General features: G+C 59.6%; 1 protein-coding gene across 1 annotated transcript in view; it reads right to left on the bottom strand.

The window, feature by feature from the left end:
- Positions 1-26,243, bottom strand: part of ZCCHC14 (zinc finger CCHC-type containing 14) — a 43,807-nt gene that overhangs the window by 3,288 nt on the left and 14,276 nt on the right. The window contains exons 2-10 of the mRNA XM_058674549.1: positions 19,139-19,262; positions 13,591-13,664; positions 5,365-5,436; positions 3,157-3,266; positions 2,671-2,765; positions 2,535-2,589; positions 924-1,206; positions 360-451; positions 89-225 (exon numbers count right to left, since the gene is read on the bottom strand). Coding sequence (XP_058530532.1) covers positions 89-225; positions 360-451; positions 924-1,206; positions 2,535-2,589; positions 2,671-2,765; positions 3,157-3,266; positions 5,365-5,436; positions 13,591-13,664; positions 19,139-19,262 — 1,042 coding nt within the window. The remainder of the gene's footprint in view (positions 1-88; positions 226-359; positions 452-923; positions 1,207-2,534; positions 2,590-2,670; positions 2,766-3,156; positions 3,267-5,364; positions 5,437-13,590; positions 13,665-19,138; positions 19,263-26,243) is intronic.

Genomic DNA, 26,243 nt, shown 5'->3' with positions numbered 1-26,243 from the left:
TCACCGGTCTCCAGATGCTGACTCACATGGTACACATGAAAATCAGGACAGAGAAGGACAAGGGATACAGTGCTGAGCCCTCACCTACCTGCAGCGTGGCTGCCGTGGCTGCCGCGCCCCGTCTGCACAGGCCCCACATGACTGGTGGGGGGCACACGAGCCACCCCGCTGCTGGTGACCAAGGGCGTGGCTGAGGGGTTCAGGCAGCGTCTCTCTGACTTCTCCCTGGTAACACACGAGCACGCACGGGTGAAGTCACGCTCCTGGTGTCCCCAGCAGGCCACAGCGGGCTGCTTCCCCAGGCGTCAAGGCTTGCACCGGCAGGCAGGGCAGGCCCAGTGAAGGTAGGGCACACTTACTTTTCCAGCTCCAGCTGAGTCTTGAGTTTTTTCTTTGCTCCCATGGTGAGGGATTCAAATTTATTGAGATCTTCTTCAGTGAGGCTCAAAAACTTCCACAGGATAAACAAATGGCCAGTTAGCAGAGCCCTGCCTCTCATTGCCCGCCGGCAGCCTGCCTTCTGGAAGAGCTGCAGTCTGACCCACCAACTTCCTAGTTTATAAAAAGCCACCAAGCCACTCTGCCCAGCAGGGGGAGCGCAGAGTTCATCAGTGACCAGTGATCACAGACAAGAAATCTCGGCATTTTACCAACAGAAAAAACCAGGCCTGCCAGGAAGCCAGCCTCGCCTCTCCTCTGGACCGGCAGGAGGCGGACTCTGTCGAGCAAACAGCTGCCCTGGGGAGCAAGATCTACAGAGCTGGGGAAGCCGGTCCTGCTGCCCGGAGCTTCCGCAGAGGGAAGCCGTGCCCTGCCAGCCCCAGCTCGCCACCCCGGGCACTTCAGAAACCAGTGCAACCGCTAAGGAGATGAGGTGGGAACACAGGTGGCTCGGAGCCTGGCATCCCCAGTCAACGACATACCTTCTCCATGGTGAGCTGCTTGAAGACCGGGTAATACTTGTGCAAGCGCAGCTTCCGCAGCCAGTCTAAAATCCCATTCTGTTCCTGGGTCTGGGGGGCCTGCAGACCGGAAGGCATGAGGATGGCGGGCGAGGTGTCCATCTGGGTGCGGTAGGCCAGTGCCGAGCCTGCGCCCGCTGAGTGAGGACAATGGGGCAGGCTGGTGGCTGCGCTGGCAGCGTGTGGCAGGTGATGCTGGGCACTGCTCTGAGAGGCCGGGATGCCGGCCACTCCACACACGGGCCTGCAGGACAAGCAGGGGCGCGGGAAGACAGCGTCTGAACACCCCACCCAGGACCTCTGCCAGGGGTATGCACATGCCAGCACCTCCTGGACGGCCTCCGTCACTGTCCACTGTGAACCCTGCACACACTCTGCCCTCTCCCACCTGGCCTCCCCGGCCCTGCCTTCCTGTCATGAGGACAGGCATCGGCGGTTACACACCCACCTGGCTCAGCCGTGTGTACCTGCACCATGTGCGTGCCTGCCTCTGGGTGTCCATGCTCAGTATGAAAACAAGGACCACCACAAGACTTCAGGCCAACACGCCCAATTTCTCATTTTTCACTTAAAAAAATAGTTTGGCTAATCATGTGAGAGGCAGAGAGCGTCTCCTTTCTCAGTTCATCCACAACACTTTCAGGAGCCAGCACTAGGCCAAGCTGCAGCCGGGGCCTTGATCCGGCTCTTCCACATGCGTGCCATCAGTGCTGTCTCCTGGGGTGCAATTCACAAAGAACTGAAACTGGGTGCCAGAGGTGGGGGGAGCTGGGCACTGTGAGGTGAGCCGGGCACTGTGAGGTGAGCCGGGCACTGAGAGGCGAGCCCGGGCACTGAGAAGTGAGCTGGGCACTGAGAGGCGAGCCCGGGCACTGTGAAGTGAGCCGGGCGCTGTGAGGCGAACCCGGGCACTGAGAAGTGAGCCGGGCACTGTGAGGCGAGCCCGGGCACTAGAGGCGAGCCCGGGTACTGAGAGGCGAACCCGAGCACTGTGAAGTGAGCTGGGCACTGAGAGGCGAGCCAGGCACTGAGAGGTGAGCCCGGGCACCTGCAGGGGCAAACACCTGCACTGTGTTATTCTCAAACAGTTGGCTCTGGCAAAGCAGTCAAACTGGCTCCAAGTTAAGTCTTGACAGTCCAGGTCTTCAGGGCACAGAGGCTACCAAGAGCAGCCAGCTTGCCACTCCCCTCGCCTACGTACGTACTCAATGCTGTTTCCCAGTTACCAGGCAAGAGGCTGAGCAAAATCAGTGTCCCCCAGAAAAACTGCGCACCCCACTCTCCACACAGCCATCTACAGAGAAAGTGTATATGATAAACACCCTGGCCCAGCTTGGCATCAGGTCACTCCAGACAACAGGCCTCTTCGGCAGACGCTGAGGAGCTGTGGGGAGCGAGTGGACGGGGCCTGCTGCAAAGGGGGACTGAGCCCAGTGCTTGCAACGGACACGTGCCCCCAAGAATCACTCTGGGGATTTGCTCACTGGATTCTCTCCTCAGACCCTGCCCCATCCTGCCAGGCCCAGAGGGGATGGACACAGCTTGTGTGTGCCCATGCAGGGGGGGCCTTACCTTCCAGACACACCCATCATGGTGCCCACTTTGGAGAGGGAAGGGTTGCCAGGACCTGCACACAGAAAACACGCTGTGAAGCCTTGCAGGCGGCCCGAGAACCCTCCTTCCTGCAGGCCCTCATGCACAGACTCACTTGGACCCGGAAGCGGTGGGCTGGGAGCTGCAGTGCTGAAAAACTTCTTCACGTGGTCATTTTTTAATACATGAGAAGGTAACGAAGACAAATACCTGAAAAGCAAACCATGGCTCAGTGGGCACGGGTGCCCCCACGGAGCCCTGGGAGGAACACACACTGAGGCCGCACCTTCTGTTCCTCCTCACGAGGACTTGGGGCGTGGGCAGTGAGCCAGAACTTGGGAGCGGCCAGTGTCACCCACAGGATGCCAGGACTCACAGTCACAGGCCCAAGATGCCAGCCCAGGTCCCTGGTGGCACCAGGCCTGTGTCACTGTGCCAGCCGCTGGCTGTTTACACGGCCCTAGTTCTATCTTGGAGCGCTCTCAACTGGCAACGCCAGCACAGGAGTGGCCATCAACATGACTTGCTGAGACCTGCAAGGCCCCAGGAGCGCTCAGCACAGAGGCTGCCCGCCCGCCAGGGAGAACCAGGGAGAACCGACCTCAGGCCTGTGTCCAGGTCCATGTGGCTTCGCTCAGCATAAAACGGCTCTGGGGCAGCTAAGCAGGGAAGGAGCTTCTCCAAGCTCTCCTCCGGGTGGAGCTGTGACAGCTGCAACCAAAGCAGAGGTGCGAGAGGCATGTCAGCGCTCGCTGTTCCCAGGACCCTCAGATGGCAGCACCCATGGGTCCCACACCCACCTGGCACGGAGACAGCCCCCAGAGCAGCACCCCTACTGGAACAGCAAGAAACAGTTTGCCAGGCTGCACAGCCTATCCTGCCCAGAGCCCCCAGGACGCCAAGCAGCAAGGCCAGCACCTGAACACAAGGACACAGGTGGCCTCTCCTGTGGCACATGAGAGGTCCTACATGCAGCCAGCGCGAACACAGCCACCTCCCCGGGTCCTCTTCCCTGAGAGCCAACTAATGCCACAGCCCTGGGCAGGGCTCCCAGATGCCCTCCAAGGCAAGCCTGCACACCAGGAAACGGGCAGGGCCGTGCTTCCTGCCTCTGGCACCAAGCAATGGGGAGACCCACACTGCTGGCAGAGGGGTCGAGGCTAAGCGCCTGCAGAAGGGGCATGAAGCCCCCTCGGGACCAAGGCCCTGCACCGACCCAGAGCAGAGGCCAGTCCAGTGGAGAAGGCCCACCTAGACACCCTGCTCCAAGGCCCGTCTAGGAACAGCACCCACAAGCCAAGAACCTGGTAGGGTCTAAAATCCCACTCAGTGCCAGAGGCCACAGGGACCGCGGAGAGCCCAGTGAGGCAAAACCATGAGGACAGCCACCACTTGCTGGGGGCACATGGTGACACCCCCCAAGCCCCTCCACTCTAAGAACCCACTGGTGGCCTGACAGCCACCACCTGCTGGGGCACACGGTGACACCCCCCAAGCCCCTCCACTCTAAGAACCCACTGGTGGCCTGACAGCCACCACCTGCTGGGGCACACGGTGACACCCCCCAAGCCCCTCCACTCTAAGAACCCACTGGTGGCCTGACACTCCAAGCAGCTTTCCAGAATCTTCCAAACACGTCACCCACCATTCAATTACAACATACAGGACATGCTGACAGCTGGACCGGCAGGAGGAACTAGCATTGAGGGGTCAGCAGGACTTGGACTCCCAGACAGGCTTTGCAGTGGCCATGAGGACTCATAGCATTTAGGGTCCAGGGAAAGGAGAGACAAGAGGTTGCAGGGCACGCACAAGTTCTAACGTTAAGAGCTGTCACCCCTATGGCAGTGAGGCCAGGTGGGCACTCAGCAGCCTGCACAGAGCAGAGGAGAGGTGGGGCAAGAGACGACCTGGCCCGGACAGAGGGAGGCAGAGTCAGAAAGGCCCAGGCTCTCAGAGGCCTCAGCACAGAGCTGGAGCCCCACAGCACGACGGCCTGAGAGGACGGAAGACAGCAAGGCAGCCACCCAGACCAGCAGCCAGCCACAGTGCTGGCGGATCGTCACGGGATGCAGGAGTCCTTCTAAGAGAGGAGGTGGCCCAGGCCAGCAACATGGAGGGCAGGTGGCTTTCCGGAGCTAACCGTAACCTTAGAAGCTGGAGATGGGTGCCCTCTCGTGCCTGGCTGGCTACAAGGCTCAGCCAGAGCCAATGTTTCCCCACGCTGAAGCCAGACGCCCCTTCCTGCTTTCCTTTGGAAACTGTGAGACCAACCACGGCAGAGTGCAGGCCACGTCCACCACCCAGGTGCAGGCCAGCAAGTGTACACACACAGGCCACGGCCACCACCGAGGGGCGGGTCAGCAAGTGTGCACACATGGGCCACCTCCACCACCCAGGGGCGGGCCAGCAAGTGTGCACACACGGGCCACCTCCACCACCCAGGGGCAGGCCAGCAAGTGTGCACACATGACCCACGGCCACTGCCCAGGTGAGGGCCAGGGGCTTTAAATGCCTAGGTACACGGATGTGCACGTGTGTACATGTGGGCACAGAGGAGTCTCTGTGGTGGAACTTTTTGTTCATAATATCCAGCTGAAGTACTTGCCTCTCCCTCAGCTTCTGCCAAGGACGCTGGGCTCGAGAGGAAGCCACATGCAAGGACTGGCGGCCTCGTGGCCGCACATCCCGGGGAGTTGAGGCACACAGCTCGCCCCTCAGAAGCGTCTCCCTGCTGCTGGGGAAGGGACAGTGTCAACGGCTGCCTAGGAGTGGAAATGTTAAGATTTATGCCCCTTAATCACCTTACCTTTGAAACAAATTCAGTCACTTCACAGGAAGATTTGGTTACTGATGTTACTGAAGAATCGGACCACAAGACCTTAAAAACAAATAAGCAAACAAACCTTAAAGACATATACACTTAATTCACAGCAAACACGTACATGTTCCAGTGAGCGAGCTATTCCATGTCCTCCATCAATTACCCAAAGCCAGTGTCTACACTGCGTGTACCAGCACTCGCACAGCACCGTGAGCCCTGGAGAAGGCTGTCCTTACAGACAGTGGCCACGGCTGCAGGCTGGGAAGGCGTGAGCGCGGCAGGATGGCAGGTCTTCCCCGGAAGGGCGGGGAGGCAGCCTGCGGTCAGCCCGCCGGAACGCAGGGAAAGGCAGCCGACAGGGCTCTGCGGACAGGCCTGCCCAGCTGGCTGTCGGCCACCTGCACGGGCGCCGTGCTGCCAATCTCTCGGAGGGTCCCGGGGGGTGGGCTGGGTCTCTGCCACCACCAGACGCCCAGAAGATGCCAGCTACAGGGTGACTTCTGATGGCCACAGGCCAGCTGAAGACATACACCCAACAGGGGGACAGCACATGACCAGGGAAGCTAGGCTGCCTTGGGAAGGGACAAATACCAAAGACAGACCTTGCCCTGAAGTCCAGAAGTTACCAAAAGATTCCAAGTCTGGAAACAGAATGAACTAATGTGTCACTCTAAGATGGGCTTAGAGTTGAGGCCAAAGTTAGAGCCACCGTGCCCCACACCCACCCACCCGCCTCCAAGCTGGGCTGGACAGAGGCAGGCACAGCCCAGCCGGCCCTGAGACAAGAGGCACCTCTTCCACAGCGCTCAGTCCCCAGAACCACAGCAGTTGTGAGGCTGTGCTGCTGGCCATACACCCTGCCCCCTCCACTGCCAGGACAGCCACAAGGCTGCGCTGCCCACGGCCCCTGCAGCCAGACACCAAGAGGGCACCACAGCACAACTGGCATTTACCTAAGAACAACTGCCAAGAAAAACTGCTCTTATACTCTCCCACCTGCTTCTAACTGGAACCTTCTCTCTCCCCGTTCCCACATCACAAACACAACATCTGCTTCCCGGCAGTTCAGCTTCAGGGTGCACAGCTGTGCTGAAGCTCACTTCCTGCTTTGGGAACACCCCAGGGGTACCCCAAGTTCCTAGCAGGCAGGCACTGTTCACTTGCTGCTCAGTCTGCGCACGGAGAGTGGACAGGCCACAGCAGGTGCACACTCTGCTAGCCTGGCAGATGCTAAAGACTCAACACTTCCACTCACAGCCAAGTCCCAGTCACCTGTCAGCCACACCATTACTCTGCATGCCCCCAGGGAACACTGCAGCTGAGGCCAGCACCCCAGGCCTGATCAGAGTCACCCCAGGGCTGATCAGAGTAGCCCCAGACCTGATCAGAGTCACCCCAGACCTGATGAGAGTCACCCCAGACCTGATGAGAGTCACCCCAGACCTGATGAGAGTCACCCCAGGCCTGATCAGAGTCGTCCCAGGCCTGATGAGAGTCGCCCCAGACCTGATGAGAGTCGCCCCAGGCCTGATCAGAGTCACCCCAGACCTGATCAGAGTCACCCCAGGCCTGATCAGAGTCACCCCAGACCTGATGAGAGTCGCCCCAGACCTGATGAGAGTCACCCCAGACCTGATGAGAGTCGCCCCAGGCCTGATCAGAGTCACCCCAGGCCTGATCAGAGCCGCTGAGCCTCACGGCGAGGAAACAAAGGACCTCACTGACATCTCCATGGTAGAGCACGCCACGTTCAGGGTCTCTTCCCAGGCAGGGCCAGCTCCCCCAGCCCCATCCCCTTTCCACATCAGCCCCTGGAACGCACGATGCTGCAGGTGCCAGTCACCCAGATGGCCGGTACAAAGTCCAGCCTGCAGGCTCCTTGGCAGGGGGCCCAAGACCAAAGACCAAAGCTGACAATTACGAGGAGAACACACCCCAAATGGCAGGCTATGGAAAAGCAGCTGCCAGACTCAAGGAGAGAGGGCAGTGGGAGTACCCCTCAGCCAGGGGTGGCACCACCACACCACCCACCCATCCAAACACAGCACAAGGAGAACGAGCCACAGGGGCCAGCCAGGCCGTGTCCAGCAGGCTGTGGACCACACAACTGCAGGGGCAGCACCACTCGCTCTCTGCCCACCAGCCTGGATGTGTCTGCAGCTAAGACCCCAAGAGCTGCCGGCAGACCCATCCCTTGTTAGTGGGTGTTCAGAGCAGATAATGTAACGCTGATTCGTGACGTAGCTCAGGTGTTACTTCAGAGCAGCTTGAAGGGATGACGGCTGAAGAAGACTCTAGCTTCGCTGGACAATTTCGAAGTCAGCACAACCAGTCAGCGCAGGTGCGGACTCTCTCCTTCCTGATTCTGTGCAACATGGAAGTATTCCTTGTTAAAATATTTTCCCTTTTATATGTTTTTTAACTATTATCTATCTGAAAGGCAGAGGGCATAGCACAGTAGCCTAGTGGCTAAAGTCCTCACCTTGAAGGCGCTGGGATCCCATATGGGCGCCATTTCAAGTCCCAGATGCTCCGCTTCCCATCCAGCTCCCTGCCGGTGGCCTGGGAAAGCGGCGGAGGACGGCCCAAGGCCCTGGGACCCTGCACCTGCACGGGAGAGCCAGAAGAGGCTCCCAGCTTCAGACTGGCTCAGCTCTTTCCATTACGGCCACTTGGGAAATGAACCAGCGGATGAAAGAGCTTTCTGTCTCTCCTACTCTCTGTCAATCTGACTTTCCAATCAAAATAAATGACGTGACCCCAGACATCCCACCGCACTATCTCACTGCCCACTCAGGCCAGCCCCTGAGTGCTCACAGCAGCCAGGCAAGGTGTAGTTCTCAGCAAAGGCTCGGGACTCTGTGTGGGCCTCTCACGTGGGGGGCCAGGACCCGCGGGTTGGTTAGCACTGCTGTCCCCAGGGTGCGCGTTAGCAGGCAGCTGAGTGAGAAGCAGAGGAGCCAAGTTTTGAACCAGGCACTATGATACAGGAGACATGTGTCCCCAAGGGCTTTGCTGTTTTGTTTTTCTTTTTTTAAGATTTATTTTATTTTTAACTGCAAAGTCAGATATTACACAGAGGGGGAGAGACAAAGATCTTCCATCCGATGGTTCACTTCCTAAGTGGCCGCAGTGGCTGGAGCTGAGCCAATCCGAAGCCAGGAGCCAGGAGCCTCTTCCAGGTCTCCCACACGGGTGCAGAGTCCCAAGGCTTTGGGCCGTCCTCCACTGCTTTCCCAGGCCACAAGCAGGGAGCTGAATGAGAAGCGGGGCTGCCGGGATTAGAACCGGCGCCCTTATGGGATCCCGGTGCGTGCAGGGAAAGAACTTTAGCTGCTAGGCTACTGTGCTGGGCCCTAAGCATATAAACTTTAACATGGGAAAGAGAGAGCGAGAGAAGCTGCAGCTGGATCCCCAGCCAGCACTGTGATCTGAGATGCTACAGGGGCACGCACACTCGGCTGCCTCCAGGCAGGGCTCCCACACACACACTCAGCTGCCTCCAGGCACGGCTCCCGCACGCACACTCGGCTGCCTCTAGGCAGGGCTCCCGCACGCACGCACACTTGGCTGCCTCTAGCAGGGCTCCCGCACGCACACTCGGCTGCCTCCAGGCAGGGCTCCCGCACGCATGCACACTTGGCTGCCTCCAGGCACGGCCTCAGCATGCACACTCAGCTGCCTCTAGGCAGGGCTCCCGCACGCACACTCGGCTGCCTCCAGGCACAGCTCCCGCACGCACACTCGGCTGCCTCCAGGCAGGGCTCCCGCACGCACACTCGGCTGCCTCCAGGCAGGGCTCCCGCACGCACGCACACTCGGCTGCCTCCAGGCAGGGCTCCCGCACACACGCACACTTGGCTGCCTCCAGGCAGGGCTCCCGCACACACGCACACTTGGCTGCCTCCAGGCACGGCCTCAGCACGCACACTCGGCTGCCTCCAGGCACGGCCTCAGCACGCACACTCGGCTGCCTCCAGGCACGGCCTCAGCACGCACACTCGGCTGCCTCTAGGCAGGGCTCCCGCACACACGCACACTTGGCTGCCTCCAGGCACAGCTCCCGCACGCACACTCGGCTGCCTCCAGGCACGGCTCCCGCACACACACTCGGCTGCCTCCAGGCACGGCTCCCGCACACACACTCCAGCTGTGTACTCACTCCACAGTCACCTTCGATTCTTACCAGTGAAGCCAGAAGAGCTGCCAAAGTGAACATTCCCACGTATACAAATACTAATTTTGTACTTTTTTTAAAAAAGATTGTTTTTACAGGCAAGTCAGATTTACGGAGAGAAGGAGACAAAAACCTCCCATCCATTAGTTCATTCCCCAAGTGGCTGCAATGGCTGGAGCTGAGCTGATCTGAAGCCCGGAGCAGGAGCCAGGAGCCTCTTCCAGGTCTCCCACACAGATGCAGGGTCCCAAGCACCTGGGCCATCCTCCTGTGGCTTTCCCAGGCCACAAACAAGGAGTTGGTGGGAAGTGGAACAGCAGGGGCATGAAGTGGCGCCCACGTGGGATTCTGCTGTATGCAAGGCTAGCACTTCAGACACCAGGCTGCCACGCCGAGCCCCACCTGGCTTCAGATCAGCTTGGCTCCAGCTACCGTGGCCACTTGGGGAGTGAATCAGCAGATCGAAGATCTATCTCTCTCCTTCTCTCTGTACATCTGCCTTTCCAAGAAAAGTACATAACAAATCTTTAAAAACAGAAAGTTCTGGTGTTTGCTCTACATACTCATTTTATGTCCTCAGTAACTAGTTTCTGACAACTGCAGTTTCAGCAAAAATAAAACCAACTCCATGAAAGACAACAGGAGACACTTAAGAGTTGTCGACCTCAAATTGTTCGCCACTTCACACCCTTCTAGAAATCAGTGGCCCTGGTACAGAAAGCTCAGATGCAACAGCCCCCAGACGCGCGACTGGGCAGCAGGGCAGCAGGAGCTATGAGCTGCGGCTCTGGGAGCACCCACGGCCCTCTCTCCATGATGCAGCCACCCCTGGGCCAAGCATCCCGTGAACCTCAGGGCCAATTTCATTCAAGAGGACAGTCCAGACCGTTCCAGCCCACGAGTCCAGGGTCTACCAACAAAAGGAGAAGGGTGAAGTCAAGTAATGTAGTAAAGAATACAGTCTAACCTCTGATAAATTTCTGCAAGCAAGAAAGTTCCCAGCTGCCCCAAAGCCCAGCCACCCCACAGGACCCCTGGCCTTCCTGTGGGGCCCAGGCTCCGCGTTCTGCTGCTGTGGCCTGGGCTGTGCTTGCTTGCTTTCTTTTTCTTTAAAGATTTATTTTATTGGGCCCGGCGGCGTGGCCTAGCAGCTAAAGTCCTCACCTTGAACGCCCCGGGATCCCATATGGGCGCCGGTTCTAATCCCGGCAACTTCACTTCCCATCCAGCTCCCTGCTTGTGGCCTGGGAAAAGCAGTTGAGGACGGCCCAAAGCCTTGGGACTCTGCACCCAAGTGGGAGACCCGGAAGAGGTTCCTGGTTCCCGGCTTCGGATCGGTGCGCATCGGCCCGTTGCGGCTCACTTGGGGAGTGAATCATCGGATGGAAGATCTTCCTCTCTGTCTCTCCTCTCTGTATATCTGACTTTCCGATAAAAATAAATAAATCTTTAAAAAAAAAAAGATTTATTTTATTTTTATCACAAAGTCAGAAATACAGAGAGGAGGAGAGACAGAGAGGAAGATCTTCTGTCCGATGATCCTCCCCAAGTGACCACAACGGCCAGTGCTGAGCCAATCTGAAGCCAGGAGCTCTTCCGGGTCTCCCACGCGGGTGCAGGGTCCTAAGGCTTTGGGCCGTCCTCAACTGCTTTTCCCAGGCCACAAGCAGGGAGCTGGATGGGAAGTGGGGCTGCCGGGATTAGATCCAGCACCTACATGGGATCCTGGCGCATCCAAGGCGAGGACTTTGGCTGCTAGGCCACCGTGCCGGGCCCTGGGCTGTCCTCCAGCACCGTGTGTCAACAGACTCGTCTGTGGTATGCAGTCCCTTTTTTCAGAATAGAGAGTCTGGTTTGTTTCAACAACTATGATCCAGCTACACTGCTACCGAATCAGCAGCCCACTCCAGCGCTGCCACACACCAGGACCGGCTGGAGTGCGTCTTCCAGGGACAGGCACTGCAGTTCCCTTGGGAAATCCCCAGCTATGGAGTTGAAGCAGCTGCATCTCAAACTTACTAAAGAAACTGCCAAAGAACCTTCCAGCAGCGTGAGACTCCAGGTCTCTCCCTTTGGCCAGGCCGGGGTTATCTGCCCCCCACAGGTCTTCTGACTACAGACTCAGAGTGCTCCGTGTCGTGAACGGAGACTCTACCAGCTAAGTGATCCGCAAGTATCTTCTGCTACTCTGGGACTCCTCATGCTCCTCACAGCTCCTTTCTTTTCTTATTATTAGAAAGGCAGATCAGATTCATGGAGAGCAGAGACAGAAAGATCTCCCATCTGCTAGTTCACCCAAGTGGCCGCAACAGCCGAAGCTGAGCCAATCCAAAGCCAGGAGCCAGGAGCTTCTCCCAGGTCTCCCACACAGGTGCAGGGTCGTCCTCTACTCCTTTCCCAGGCCACAAGCAGGGAGCTGGGGAGCAGTTGGGACACGAACTAGCGCCCGTATGGGGTCCCGGGGATTGCAAGGGGAGGCCGTCTCACAGTGCCTGAGAGCTAGTTGTGAGTGCTGGTGAAGCTCCAAGCTGCAGCCGTGTCTGGGCGCTGCAGTCAGGAAGAGCAGTGTCGGGGCAGCAGCTCCAGTCTGTCCCAGGTCAGGAGTGTGGGTCTGTCCCCAGCCTCCTGCCTGCGAGGCAGCGAGGGAGTTCCTGTCCAGAGGCTGGCCGTGACCCAGCCCTGGCTACTGCAGATGGAAGCTCACTCTGTCTTCCTGTTTCTGTCTCAGAAAAACAGAAAGAGAAAACAGACTCTGTGCTTTTGCATTCCCCTCCTCCTTTCCCAGAAGGTTCAGTCCAGGCTTTACGTGGAGGTCTGTGGCAAGTTAAGCGTTAGTTCTACAAGGGGGACCTAGTCCAGGCTTTACATGGAGGTCTGTGGCAAGTTAAGCGTTAGTTCTGCAAGGGGGACCTAGTCCAGGCTTTACGTGGAGGTCTGTGGTCAAGTTAAGCGTTAGTTCTGCAAGGGGGACCTAGGGGAGGGGGACACTGCCCTGCACACAGCTGTCCTGGCTAACCCAGTCCCTGCCTGCACTGCGCCTGGGGGCGCCCCAACAGCAGTCCTCGGGCTCCTGCAGCCCGGTCTGCCCTGCAGACAGGGAGCCGGAGTCCTTCAACCGGCTGTGAACACCCACCCTCCTTGCAGCCCTGTGAGCTTCAGAGCCAGCCCTGGGCAGTGGGGGCAGGGGGCACGCAGGTGCACAGTGACCGCCGTGAGGAGGCGAGGGCAGCCAGAGCCGCCCTCTGGTCACCCCACAACACACCCCTCAGGCATGCCCCGTGGTCCTTCGGGAAAAGCTCGCTGCTGTGCTGGAGCCAGCCCACCCGCATGGACACAGCTGTGTGTGAGCACGGCCAGGGCCCAGGGCAGGGAGTCAGCCCAGCAGCCTGCCACCCCTTCCCCATCAGAACCTCCCTGTGGGAAGGCTGAGCTAGCCTGGAGCACCTGTTACACGGCATGCCCCCCCCCGACCAGACAAGGCCTGGGGCAGAGCCCAGCCCACTAGGACCAGCATCAGAAAGAAATCAAGCAGAGCCACCTTCCTGCCGACAGGACAGCAGGGTCCCTGTACCCCCTGGGGACCCCCAGGGCTCCTGCAGACACAGGGCAACCATCGCTCCCTCCTGAGCACTCTACCGTGGCTCCCCGCCAGAGGAACGCACCAACGCCACATGTCCACCTGCTGCCAAGCCAGCCTCCGCCTAGAGGACACTTCTCAGCCTTCGGCAGCTGAGGACCAAGACGCTGAATTCTGGCCAGCACAGCCCAAGGGAGGCGTCTAGAGTGCTCACAGGGACATTCCTCCCCTGAATGAGCAGGCGGGCACAGGCGTCCCACAGCAGGGCAGAGACACCTCTGATGGATCCCTGGGGCCTCACTGCCACGACTCCTCAGCAGCCCCAACCCAGGGCCAGCAACAGGGACCTGGGCAGGCAAGCTCCCAGGAGCCCTGAGGCGCATTTGCCACGCAACCCAGCTGAGCACCTCTGCCGGCCCCAGCGTGTCCCTCCCAGCTGAGACGGGGACCCCCTTACCTCAAAGGAGCAGTCCACGTTTCTGTCACTTTGTGTGTGCGACAGTCGCTTCAGGTCTACCTTCTCGACACTCACTGCAAGACAAACAGCAGGATTATAAAACGGAACCAGCTCCCAGGGACGGGCACGGCACTCTAACACCTGATAGCTGAGGCGTTTGTTCTAATTTCTTCACTGGTTTTGCAAGGCAGAGTCACAGACGGAGCGCCCCGCTGGTCCACTCCCCGGACGGTGCAAGGACAGCACTGGGCCAGGCCGCAGCCAGGAGTTCCGAGTTTCCTACACGGCTGCAAGGGTCCAAGCACTTGGGCCACCTGGTATCTGGATGGGAAACGGAGCAGTCAGCACATGAAGTGGCGCCCCCTATGGGATGCCTTAACAGCTCCTGCTCAGACAGGCTCCGCACAGTGTCCACACTGTGGCTCCCACAGCACGTCTGCCCAGCAGTGTCCACACCCCTAGCTCTGCTTTAAAATAAATAAATCTTTAAAACAAAACACAAAAGCCAAGGGTTTTATCTGAACTATTTGTTACAACAAAGTCAATACTTCCGGAGTGAGGAGCTCGGCCCGACGGCTGGTGGGGCAAGGGAGGCTGCGGCAGCTGTGGCTCCCAGGGTGTCCCTCTGCTGCTCCCACCACGGGCAGGTAGAGTGCTCCCAGGCAGATGTGCACAGCTGGGTGTAAGGCCAGCTGCTTCTGGCTGTAGGATTTGAGGAACAGACCACCGATGAGCTGCCAGGCTCAACCCAGCTGTGCACTTGCAGCTCCAACTCCAGGAAGAGCGCATGCAGACTTGGGGGATGGAGCTGGGGACGGCCCCACCTTGCATAGCCCAGGGGTGTGCAGGGGACAGTCCAGAGAGCTTGCTGAGGCTGCAGCTGCACCGTCAGAGGTGCCCACCAGCCTTGCACACCATGGGCAGCAGCAGAGCCGTGCAGCCAGCACACACACATCCCTGGGCAGGCACTCACACCTGAAGTACGGGGGCGGAAACCCTGGGCCAGTCAGCACATGAAGAAACACAACTCACATTCTGGAATTGTCAAAAAGTGAACATTTTGAGGGAGATAATGGCTAAACAGTCTTTTGGCTGAATGTCCACTCCAGAAGCACGACAAACCCAACCCGCTGAACCGAAGGAACCATGATGAGACGCTGCAAAGCCGAGCGAGCCGCCTGCAAGCAGCTCACCTGCGAGCCTGCGGGCTGACGCCCCCGCGGCGGCCGGCCTGCACACCCATGGAGCAGCGTGGTGCATTAATGTGCCAAAGCCTCTCCAACCCGGAGGGAAAGACACAGGAAAGCAAAGGAAAGCCACATGCGGCATGCACGGCCCAGCCAGCACCCCAGAAGGCGACCGGGGCACTCAGCGGCTCAGTGGCTGCCACCACCCAGGCTCGGGATCTGGCACAGTCCCACCTGCTGGGGCATTCAAGGAATGAACCAGCACACGGAACCAACCAATCATTCTCTCTCTGCCTTTCAAATAAATAAAAACACTTTTTAAGATACTATTTTTAGTGTATCAGATTCACAAAGAGAAAGATTCTCCTTCCACCGATTCAGTGGCCGCCACAGAGCTCGGCTGACCCGGAGCCTCTCTGGGTCCCACGCGGGTGCCGGGTCCGAGGCTCTGGGCCGGCCTCCACTGCTTCCCCAGGCCACAGGCAGGGAGCTGGATGGGAAGTGGAGCTGCCGGGACATGGACTGGCTCCCATAGGAGATCCCAGGGCTTAGAGGTAGAGGACTAGCCAGTTGAGCCATCATATCAGCCAGTAGAAAGATTACCTTTGAAGTGAAACTTATCTAGAGCAAGTTGTACCCTGGATCTGGAGCCCCTGAGCCGAGGGGACCCGGGCAGCGCCTCAGAGTGAGCCGAGGGGACCCGGGCAGCGCCTCAGAGTGAGCCGAGGGGACCCGGGCAGCGCCTCAGAGTGAGCCGAGGGGACCCGGGCAGCGCCTCACGCTGAGCAGCCCAATGCCACAGTGTCTTTCTAGTCCAACACGGCTCCGTGATGGCAGCCGAGCCCCCCAGCACTGTCCCACTGGAACCGCTGTGCTACTGCTCCCCACTATCTTAGCACAGTGCCTGAGGCCACACCTGGCACTGGCCTGTGCCGTCTGGGTCCGAGGTGTTGTGCAACAGCAAAATTGCCAAATGTCGTTTTTCTTGCAACACGTTCCCGTCAGTGAAGTCCATGCTGCCTGTTGCTTGGGGCTATGATGCGGGAAACGGCGGGCACTTCCGGGCACTTCCGGGCACTTCCAGCAGGTGCCTGAGCGCATGCACATTTCTGGAATGAACCCTGCTCGGGCAGCTCTCAGCACACCCGCCTCCTGCCTGCCCATGTTCTAGTCATCTGCTGCCACAGGCCAAGCAGGGAACAGGGCGGTGCAGAGGCAGATTGCTGCATGTGGCTCCATCCGCCGTGAGCCTGCCAGCACAGGCTGGTGCCTAGCAGGGCTGGGGCTGTGTGTGTCCCCTCTCTCCTGACCAACACCCACTGCCTCCTCACGTCCAGAAAGTCACTCGTACGCACTGGCCACATTCAGTTCCCCCTCTGAACTCCAGAGCAAGTTCGCTGTGTCTCATTCCCACGTCATCCTCGGCAGGATCTGCGGCCCGAGGCCAGCGCAGTGAGTGAGCTCTGCCTGTGACAGCTCCACAAGGCTGTCCCGCTGACGTGTCTGGGACAGCAGGAGAACATGGCCCAAGGCCTCGGGCTTGGTATCCCACCTGAGAGCCCAGGATGGATTCTCTGGCTCCTCTTGGAGCCACTGGACGGGTGAACCTGGAAAGATCTCTTCTCTCCCTCTGTCGCCAAACAAGCCAACGAGACAAAACAAAAAACCTCTCTTTATAAGTAACTGTAGAAAGACAGGCTGTGTGGGAGAACCAGGCATTCCTGGCACCCCTTCTGTCATTCCTGCTCCCTCAAGGTGCCCCAGTGCCCACCAACAGCGAGTCTGCTGTCAAACGGGAACAATCTCTCACGCCTGAGGAGCTCGCCTCCTTGGCACGTGTCCCAACGGACTGAGGCGGCCTCAGCACCTTCCCCAGTCCTTGTCTTCCTCAGGTCCCTGGAGACCCTGGCAACCCTCTAACAGCACTCATTTCCACTTGCTCAGGAAATTGTTTTCAATTCCATGACCTCTTTGGTCTCCACGGCACTGGACCAGCAACTTAGTCGCAGCATCCACGTAGCTCCCAGGAGGGCAGCTGAAGTCCGCTCAACAGGTGAGATTCGTGGAGCGCTGCCCCTGGGTCCATGCACGTTCTGCCCCGGCCCTGGTCCACGCACGTTCTGCTCCCGAGTCCTGGACTCCCAGTGTGCCCGAAGCCAGGCCCAGAGCTCATGTGTACCTGGTGAATGACATGCCAGCAGCCTGAAGACTGCAGCCTCTGTCTTCTGAATGAAATTAACAGATAAAACTGTGGACAGGGCCAGAGAAGGGGCATGAGGTACGCTGGCACGCCGTGTCTGGAGCTGTCGCCAAGCTAAGCAGAAGCGAACCTCTCTGCGCCAAGAGGGGGAAACCAAGGCTGGTTCAGGGAGCCACGAGGCAGGGGCCGGTGCAACGGCTCAACTAGCTCATCTTCCATCTGAAAGCGCCAGCATCCCACACAGGTGTCTCACACGGCTGTGTGTCCCGGCTGCTCCGTTCCCATCCAACTCCTCCCATGGCTGGGAAAGCAGCAGAGAATAGCCCTTGGGCTGCTGACTCCATATGGGAGATCTGGAAGAAGGTCCTGGCTTCCGACCGGCCTAGCTCCGACTGTTGAGGACACAGGTGGAGTGAACCAGCCTTCCACTTTCTTCCCACAGATGTCCAAACCCTAACACCATATTATAGGGTGGGGTGAGGGTGCTCGGGTACATGACTGGCAACTGGCAGCGGTTGGGAAGGCCCTGCCTGACAGCATTTGCCAACTTCCAAACTGGAAGCTGCCCGCCCCCAGCTGTTTCCTGCTGCCAGTGTGGCGTCAGGCACTGAGAGGCTCTTGGGAGAGTCCTAAGTGGTCCAGACGGGCACCAGCCCCCACCTGGCACCACAGTGCAGAGATCCTGCTGTCTCGCCCGCGTGTGCCACGGAAGCCCTGACGACTGACCTTAAAGACAAGCAGGCAGGGAGACGACCTGCCCCATCTGGTGATGGCGACCATCGGGGTGCTGGGAGCACAGGTTTCAGAACTACCTGGCAAATGAAGCTGACTGAAGTTCTACCAGGGCCACTGCCTTGCCAAAACTGAACTTCAAGAAGGTACAATGACTACAGGTTCCCAGGACACAGTCACAGAACTTCCTTCCTGCCCCCCGTAGTATAGGCCTTGTGGGAGCTTCTCTAAGCCCCCTGGCAGGACTGGCCATGAGGGGTCGGTCAGCCCCACGCTCCTGGCCTGCGAGGCGCCCGGTGAGCTCTGCCTCAGGCTCCCAGCTTCACCTGCAAAGACACTGTGACTCAGCCAGGGCCCCAGGGCTGTGTGATGTCAGGGCCAGGGTCAGGGTCAACACGCCCACTGAGAGCAACAGGAGTGGGCTAGGCCTTGGTGGGCCGTCCTGTGCAGTGTAAGTACGTCACCTTCACAACACACAGCCGTGAGCCTCCCCGGGGGAGGCAGAGCCGACCGCACACAGTGCTGCCCTGTGGAACCAAGGGACGGGGTGGCAGGGTCAAGGCAGCGAACCAGCACCCTCCCCACAGAAGGCGCGGCTCCCACCCCAGAGCAGACGGGCGCAGGCTGCAGGTGCTCCCCAGGGTGACGGCTCTGTGAGGGGACAAGGGCAGCCTTGCAACAGCCAGGGCTCCGACTGCGCACGCTGCCTCCGGGCTCTCGGCACAGGCCCCAGACAACAACGCGCGACAAGGTCCACCCTGCAGGAAGGCCTGGGCAAAGGACTGGGCAGGCGGCAGCCTGGACCTACAGCGCCGCACGAGCACAAAGTGCCTGCTCCCCGCCTGGAGGAGTCAGGCAGATAGCACAGACGTGAGGACGCAGCCCGCGCGTCAGGCACAGGCTGCAGGCACGGACAAGGGGCTCCTGCGCTTCCACCTCACGCACAGGTGGCCTTGCTGACCTCCGACTGTGGCGTTCCTGTGCCACGGTGAGGGGCAGCGCCCAGGCCTGGTGGTAGGAGACAGCAGCAGCCGCACAGGCAGAAAGCCAGCCTCGGGACCCCAGGGCCTCCCCCAGGCACAGACTTCATGACTACCTCACTGAACTGGGACCAGTTAACCCTTCAGTGCTTCTCCTTTCCAGCTAGCCCAGCCTTGCGACTAGAGAAGGCCATGTACGTGCCTCACCCACCACCACCACAGCCTCTCTCTCACTTGCTACTCCCGCCCAGCCTGGCAGTTGCCACCTGAACGAAGCTGTGTGCATTTAAATGCAGTGCAAGCAAACCAGATTCCCTCAGCGGCAGTGTGAGCAGAGGGCATCTGTACAGCCAAAAGCGCATGGCCGTCCGGGGCCCCAGAGCTCAGCTGCAGGTTCCTGGCACGCTGCGGGCTACACAGCCACGCCGAGCATCCCCACGGACACGCACCTTTGCCGTGCTTCCCCAGCGGCCTCTTGGGCAGTGGCTCCTCAGTGGAATGTGCAGACGTCCGCAGCGCGCTCTCCAGGCTGTGGCTGCCACTATGGCCGGGGGTCTCGGTCCTCGGGGTAACCTGTGGGGACAGAGATGATCATCTTTCCATCACTACAGAAGCCACCCAGAGGTAGGAGCATAATCCTCCACTCTCATGCAAAGGGGATCTGCACATGGAGTGGCCCAGCAGGGCCTGGAAAATTCCACACTGCCACACTCTCCACGCAGCAGACTTCCCCGGACCGATGGAGAGCTGCAGTAATTTCTTCGTTTCCCTCCTTCTCAGTGCCCAAAAGTTTTACAGCCAAAATATAACAGTTACTTGTAGGATTTAGAGGAATAAAAATTGTAAAGGTTTTAACTTCTTCACAGTCACAATTTAACATAAATTTCAAGTATTACAGAAAGACACAGATGTTGAAGTTTACCCAAAGAGGCCTAGGAAAAAACGAAATATGCATAGAGGGAAAGCTGCCACAGCGGCCTGCACCTCTGACCCCGACCCACTACCCTGGGCCTCTGACCCCGACCCACTACCCTGGGCCTCTGACCCCGACCCACTACCCTGGGCCTCTGACCCCGACCCACTACCCTGGGCCTCTGACCCCGACCCACTACCCTGGGCCTCTGACCCCGACCCACTACCCTGGGCCTCTGACCCCGACCCACTACCCTGCGCCTCTGACCCCGACCCACTACCCTGCGCCTCTGACCCCGACCCACTACCCTGGGCCTCTGACCCCGACCCACTACCCTGGGCCTCTGACCCCGACCCACTACCCTGGGCCTCTGACCCCGACCCACTACCCTGGGCCTCTGACCCCGACCCACTACCCTGGGCCTCTGACCCCGACCCACTACCCTGCGCCTCTGACCCCGACCCACTACCCTGGGCCTCTGACCCCGACCCACTACCCTGGGCCTCTGACCCCGACCCACTACCCTGGGCCTCTGACCCCGACCCACTACCCTGGGCCTCTGACCCCGACCCACTACCCTGCGCCTCTGACCCCGACCCACTACCCTGCGCCTCTGACCCCGACCCACTACCCTGGGCCTCTGACCCCGACCCACTACCCTGGGCCTCTGACCCCGACCCACTACCCTGCGCCTCTGACCCCGACCCACTACCCTGCGCCTCTGACCCCGACCCACTACCCTGCGCCTCTGACCCCGACCCACTACCCTGGGCCTCTGACCCCGACCCACTACCCTGGGCCTCTGACCCCGACCCACTACCCTGCGCCTCTGACCCCGACCCACTACCCTGGGCCTCTGACCCCGACCCACTACCCTGGGCCTCTGACCCCGACCCACTACCCTGGGCCTCTGACCCCGACCCACTACCCTGGGCCTCTGACCCCGACCCACTACCCTGCGCCTCTGACCCCGACCCACTACCCTGGGCCTCTGACCCCGACCCACTACCCTGGGCCTCTGACCCCGACCCACTACCCTGCGCCTCTGACCCCGACCCACTACCCTGGGCCTCTGACCCCGACCCACTACCCTGGGCCTCTGACCCCGACCCACTACCCTGCGCCTCTGACCCCGACCCACTACCCTGGGCCTCTGACCCCGACCCACTACCCTGGGCCTCTGACCCCGACCCACTACCCTGGGCCTCTGACCCCGACCCACTACCCTGGGCCTCTGACCCCGACCCACTACCCTGGGCCTCTGACCCCGACCCACTACCCTGCGCCTCTGACCCCGACCCACTACCCTGGGCCTCTGACCCCGACCCACTACCCTGGGCCTCTGACCCCGACCCACTACCCTGGGCCTCTGACCCCGACCCACTACCCTGCGCCTCTCACAGCCTGCATGCTCACTGTTCCCTCCCTCCAGGACAACAGGAACAGCCACAACTCCCAAGCAATGGGCTTGCCCAGGAGTCCGGGTGTGGGTCTCAGGCAGGCAGTGAGGAGGTTTGATGGCAGCCCCGTAGACTGTGACCTGCCACAGGGCAGCCACAGCAACAAACAAGGACACCAATCCTCTGTCCCCAGTTTTTGAAAGCCAGCCCACTGGGCACACGGGTTAACAGACACAAGTTGCTGCTAAGGCATGGAGGTAGCTCCTGGCAGGGCTGGTCAACCGGAGTTGATGGCACTCGGTACAGGACAGCTACACACTGCTCCTCCAGAAAGCCATGTCTCCTGACGCACCACAAGATGCTAACAGCTGTAATTACTCATATTTGCAAATTAACTAAATGGGGTGATTTTTCTTAGATTTTTCTTTTGTCATCCAACGCATAAAGCGTCCCAGAGCCTTGTGTTATCTTGTGTATTGGAAAGGTGGAAGAGACGCTCACACAGCCCTTCCCCTCGCAGCTTCCCTCCCACGATGTCCACAACAGCCAGGGCTAAACCAGGACCCCCAGACACAAACAGGACCTCGGGGTGGGCGACTCTGGGTGTGAGCCATGGGTGTGTGAGCGACTCTGGGGTGTGAGCGACTCTGGGCGTGAGCCATGGGTGTGTGGACGACTATGGGGTGTGAGCGACTCTGGGTGTGAGCCATGGGTGTGTGAGCGACTCTGGGGTGTGAGCGACTCTGGGTGTGAGCCATGGGTGTGTGGACGACTATGGGGTGTGAGCGACTCTGGGCGTGAGCCATGGGTGTGTGGACGACTATGGGGTGTGAGCGACTCTGGGTGTGAGCCATGGGTGTGTGTACGACTATGGGGTGTGAGCGACTCTGGGTGTGAGCCATGGGTGTGTGGACGACTATGGGGTGTGAGCGACTCTGGGTGTGAGCCATGGGTGTGTGTACGACTATGGGGTGTGAGCGACTCTGGGTGTGAGCCATGGGTGTGTGAGCGACTCTGGGGTGTGAGCGACTCTGGGCGTGAGCCATGGGTGTGTGGACGACTATGGGGTGTGAGCGACTCTGGGTGTGAGCCATGGGTGTGTGAGCGACTCTGGGGTGTGAGCGACTCTGGGTGTGAGCCATGGGTGTGTGGACGACTATGGGGTGTGAGCGACTCTGGGCGTGAGCCATGGGTGTGTGGACGACTATGGGGTGTGAGCGACTCTGGGTGTGAGCCATGGGTGTGTGTACGACTATGGGGTGTGAGCGACTCTGGGTGTGAGCCATGGGTGTGTGGACGACTATGGGGTGTGAGCGACTCTGGGTGTGAGCCATGGGTGTGTGTACGACTATGGGGTGTGAGCGACTCTGGGTGTGAGCCATGGGTGTGTGAGCGACTCTGGGGTGTGAGCGACTCTGGGCGTGAGCCATGGGTGTGTGGACGACTATGGGGTGTGAGCGACTCTGGGTGTGAGCCATGGGTGCATGAGCGACTGTGCGGTCTAAGTGATGGGTGTGTGAGCCACAGGTGTGTCAGCATCTGTTGGATGGGAGCCATGGGTGTGTGAGTGACTGGGGCATGTGAGCCATCGCTGCTACCCCCAGCTTATCCCTTGGCAGGAAGCTGGGGTCAGGATCAGGAACAAGGACTTGATCCTGGGGCAAGTCTGATATAGGACCGTGTGCTGCGCCAAACTGGTCCCATTCAAAGACTGTTAGCTCCCCAAAGCAACAGCTACTCTGGGACACATCTGTAACCACACCTGAGTGACACCCCCAACTCTACCTTGTCTGGGCTGACAGGAACCCACAGGTGTTCACAGCTCCTATAGCACATCACGCTAAGGCCAGTGCTAGAGGACAGACCGGGACAGGAGGGACAGCCCGCAGCACCAGACAGCTCTCACACACATGCCTCCTGCCCCTCCCATGTCTCCCCAAGGAGTCACCAGGAAAATCAGACTGAGCCCACTGCAGAGCAGATTGGGGTGAGGAACACAACTTGCCAAATGGGAGCACTAGAGGACCACAGCAGGGGTGCCCACAGCAGGGGTGCCCACAGTAGCAGGGGTGCCCAGAGCAGGAGTGCCCATAGTAAGTGCCCAGAGGAGGGGTGCCCACAGCAGCAATGCCTCCCTTCACTCAGTACTCCCAGAAGGGAGACTGATTCCCCCTCCACCAGTGTCTTCCTCACTGATTCCAATCCAAAATGATGCCACGTCCAGGGTCTAAACTGAAAAAAAAAAATGGCAAACTAAAACAAAAAGTTCCCTGGGGATTCTCAGGAAAAGCTGCAGACGGAGGGCCACTGTGGCCAGCTGCAGGCGGAGGGCCACTGTGGCCAGCTGCAGACGGGAGGGCCACTGTGGCCAGCTGCAGACGGAAGGGCACTGTGGCCAGCTGCAGACGGAGGGCCACTGTGGCCAGCTGCAGACGGAGGGCCACTGTGGCCAGCTGCAGACGGAGGGGCAGTGCATGGTCTGTGCGGCAGAACGGTCAGGTCAGCGCGGGGCAGACAGACACACGTTTTCCAATGCTCACTCTCCCAAGCAGCCTTATCTTGACTCTGGCCCCCGTGCTGACACTGAAAGCTGCCTTACGGCGTTTCCCAGAAATGCTGTTTTGGGCTATTTTTGGCTAAGTCCATGTGTTCCACGTGACCCTCCCAGCTCCACTCAAGTGCTCTCTGACTCACCATCACCCACAGAGCCGCAGGCCCAGCTGCATGTGCGGGAGGCAAGCAGGAGGTGCCCAGCCCAGATGCGACTTCAGTGAGCCACACTCCTGCTCTTCACCGCCACCCTGCACAGGCTGGGCAGCCCGCTCCACCCGGGGCACCCCTCACCCCTGCGCAGCCTGGGCAGCCCGCTCCACCCGGGGCACCCCTCCTCGCCCCTGCGCAGCCGGCGCCATCCCTGAGGGCCACTCCACACTCAGGGGGCAGTGATTTGGGGGTTCCCTCTCCACACTCAGGGGGCAGTGGTTTGGGGGTTCCCTCTGCTCACTGTGACAACTCCTGCACTTGGGACAGCAAAGTTTACAACTATGCCACCACAATTTAACGAGGTTCAGGATTAAATGAATAAAACAGCCCCTCTGTCTCAAAATACCCAGGGCCTAAAGCAAGCAGCAGCCCACGGTCAGCCCTCGGGCCTGTGAGCCGGCCAGAGGGAGGGGCGTGCCTCCAACTGTAGTTCCAGGACATCTGACCTGGGTCACCGTCTGCCGCCCCCGAGTACAGGCACCTGCGGGCAGGCTGGCTCTCACCCTGAAGCTGCCACCAAGCAGGACCCGAGTGTGCCACGTGCTGCAGATGCCTCGCAGTCCCAGGTGCTGCTGGTGCTGCGTCAACACCTCGTACCAGAGGACGCCCTGTGAGAGGTCTCCGAAAGAAGGCACAGTGGGCCCCACGTGCCCTGCCTCCTGCTGTCTCCCTCACACGCCCCATCTTCTTCCACCTGCTCCTCAGTTCACAGGCCAACAACCATGTGCTTCCTAAGGATGTGTTCAAAATGCTCAGTATCTGTGCACCAGAGCCACAGTTTCTAAAGGGATTTAATTTCTTCTATCTATCTCCTTAAAAGCCACCTGAAAACATCCACATGGGACATGTGGGGAGTGGTCACAGAAATGGCACTGCCCTAGAGGACAGCTGGGCCCCAAGGGCCCGTGTGCGAGGACCACTGAGCCCTTCAAGAGGCGAGGGGCCACAGCTGGCCTAGGCCAGAACCCCCTGCTCAGGTCTCAGCACCAACCAGGCCCCGCTGCGCCTGCCCCTGCACGAGGCCCCTCCCTGGAAGCCTGGCGGCCCCAGCCTCACCTACCTGCCTGCCTGCTCCTCCACAGATATGGGGCAGATGAACAAAAGGCCACCCCAAAATCCTGCGGTCACTGGAAGTCCAGGTGAGCTGCACAGAGAAAGCAAACCTGCTAGCGGGCCTGGCCAGGCTGTGGGGCCTCCATGCAGGCGGAGGCTGTGAGGTGCTCCCCCATGTGAGGCCCCCCTCAGGCCCTGCAGGCAAAGGCAACCTCTCATTTCCACCTGCAGCCCCCCGCCTGGCAGCACGGTGCCTGGCTCCGATGGTGCCTGCAGGTGAGCGTGTGCTGCAGACCAAGCAGCATCTGAAGATGGACCCGACACTCCCTCACCTGCCCTGACCACACCCGGAAGGGGACAGGAGGGCTCGGGGAAGCGGCAGCTGCCGAAGAACCTGTGGCAACAACAGGTTCTTCTGAGAAACCGAAGCCTGGCCACGCGGGGCCTTCAGCAGCCCGACAGGCACAGGAGCACGCAGCAGGCGACACGCAGAAACTGCCTCCAGCAGTCACCTGGCTCGTGACACGGGTTCCCAATTCCACTCGTCCGCTTCACCCAGACACTGCGAGTGGCCTAGGTCACAGGTGATTACCACAGCCTCACGGCGCAGGACTGCAGACACATCACTAACACACAGACGGGCCGGCAAAACAAGCTGACTCACGAGCTGGAGCGCCAGCAAACCACGGGGTGGGGGCTGTGAGAAGGCAAAACGGCAAAATCTGTGTTGGGTTCTTGTTTTTTTTTCTCCTAAGATTGATTTATTTGTAAGAGTTACAGAGAGAAGAGCAGACAGAGAGATCTTCCACCCAGTGGTTCACGCTGCACACGGCTGTCACGGCCACTTGCAAGCCAAGCCGGCGCTTCAGCCCCGGGACAGCGGCCCAAACACTCGGACCAGGCCTCGGCAGGCAGCTGGGTCCCAGGCACCAAAGACACGAGTCTGAAGCCAGGCGCAGGCACTGGTGCTGTGGGAGCGTCTACACCGCCAGCATGCCCCGGCTCTGGCCTAACCCAGGTGAGCCACAAAAACAGAGGCACAGCCTTCTCTGCCTTCCCAATACATAAGCCTTTCATCCACATATATAAACATAAAACAATGGGACACACTTCGTAGTTCCTTCACCACGTCCTCGTCACACTGTCTGCACAATGCGTGTGTCATATGGCCGCGGAAGGACAGTATGACACACACAGACACATTATCTTCACAATTTCTTTCAAAAATTTATTTTTATTGGAAAGGCAGAGAGGAGAGATAAGACAGAAACAGCCTCCATCTGCTGGTTCACTCCCCAAGTGGCTGCGACAGCCGGGACTGAGCTGAGCCAAAGCCAGGAGCTTCTTCCACGTCTCCCACGCGGGTGCAGGGACCCAAGGCTCTGGGCCGTCGTCCTCTGCTTTCCCAGGGCACACAGGGAGCTG

Source organism: Ochotona princeps, chromosome 16 (assembly GCF_030435755.1).
Source record: "Ochotona princeps isolate mOchPri1 chromosome 16, mOchPri1.hap1, whole genome shotgun sequence".
Classification (NCBI taxonomy): domain Eukaryota; kingdom Metazoa; phylum Chordata; class Mammalia; order Lagomorpha; family Ochotonidae; genus Ochotona; species Ochotona princeps.
Note: the sequence above shows the minus strand (reverse complement) of the source record. Positions and strands in the feature narration are given on the sequence as shown.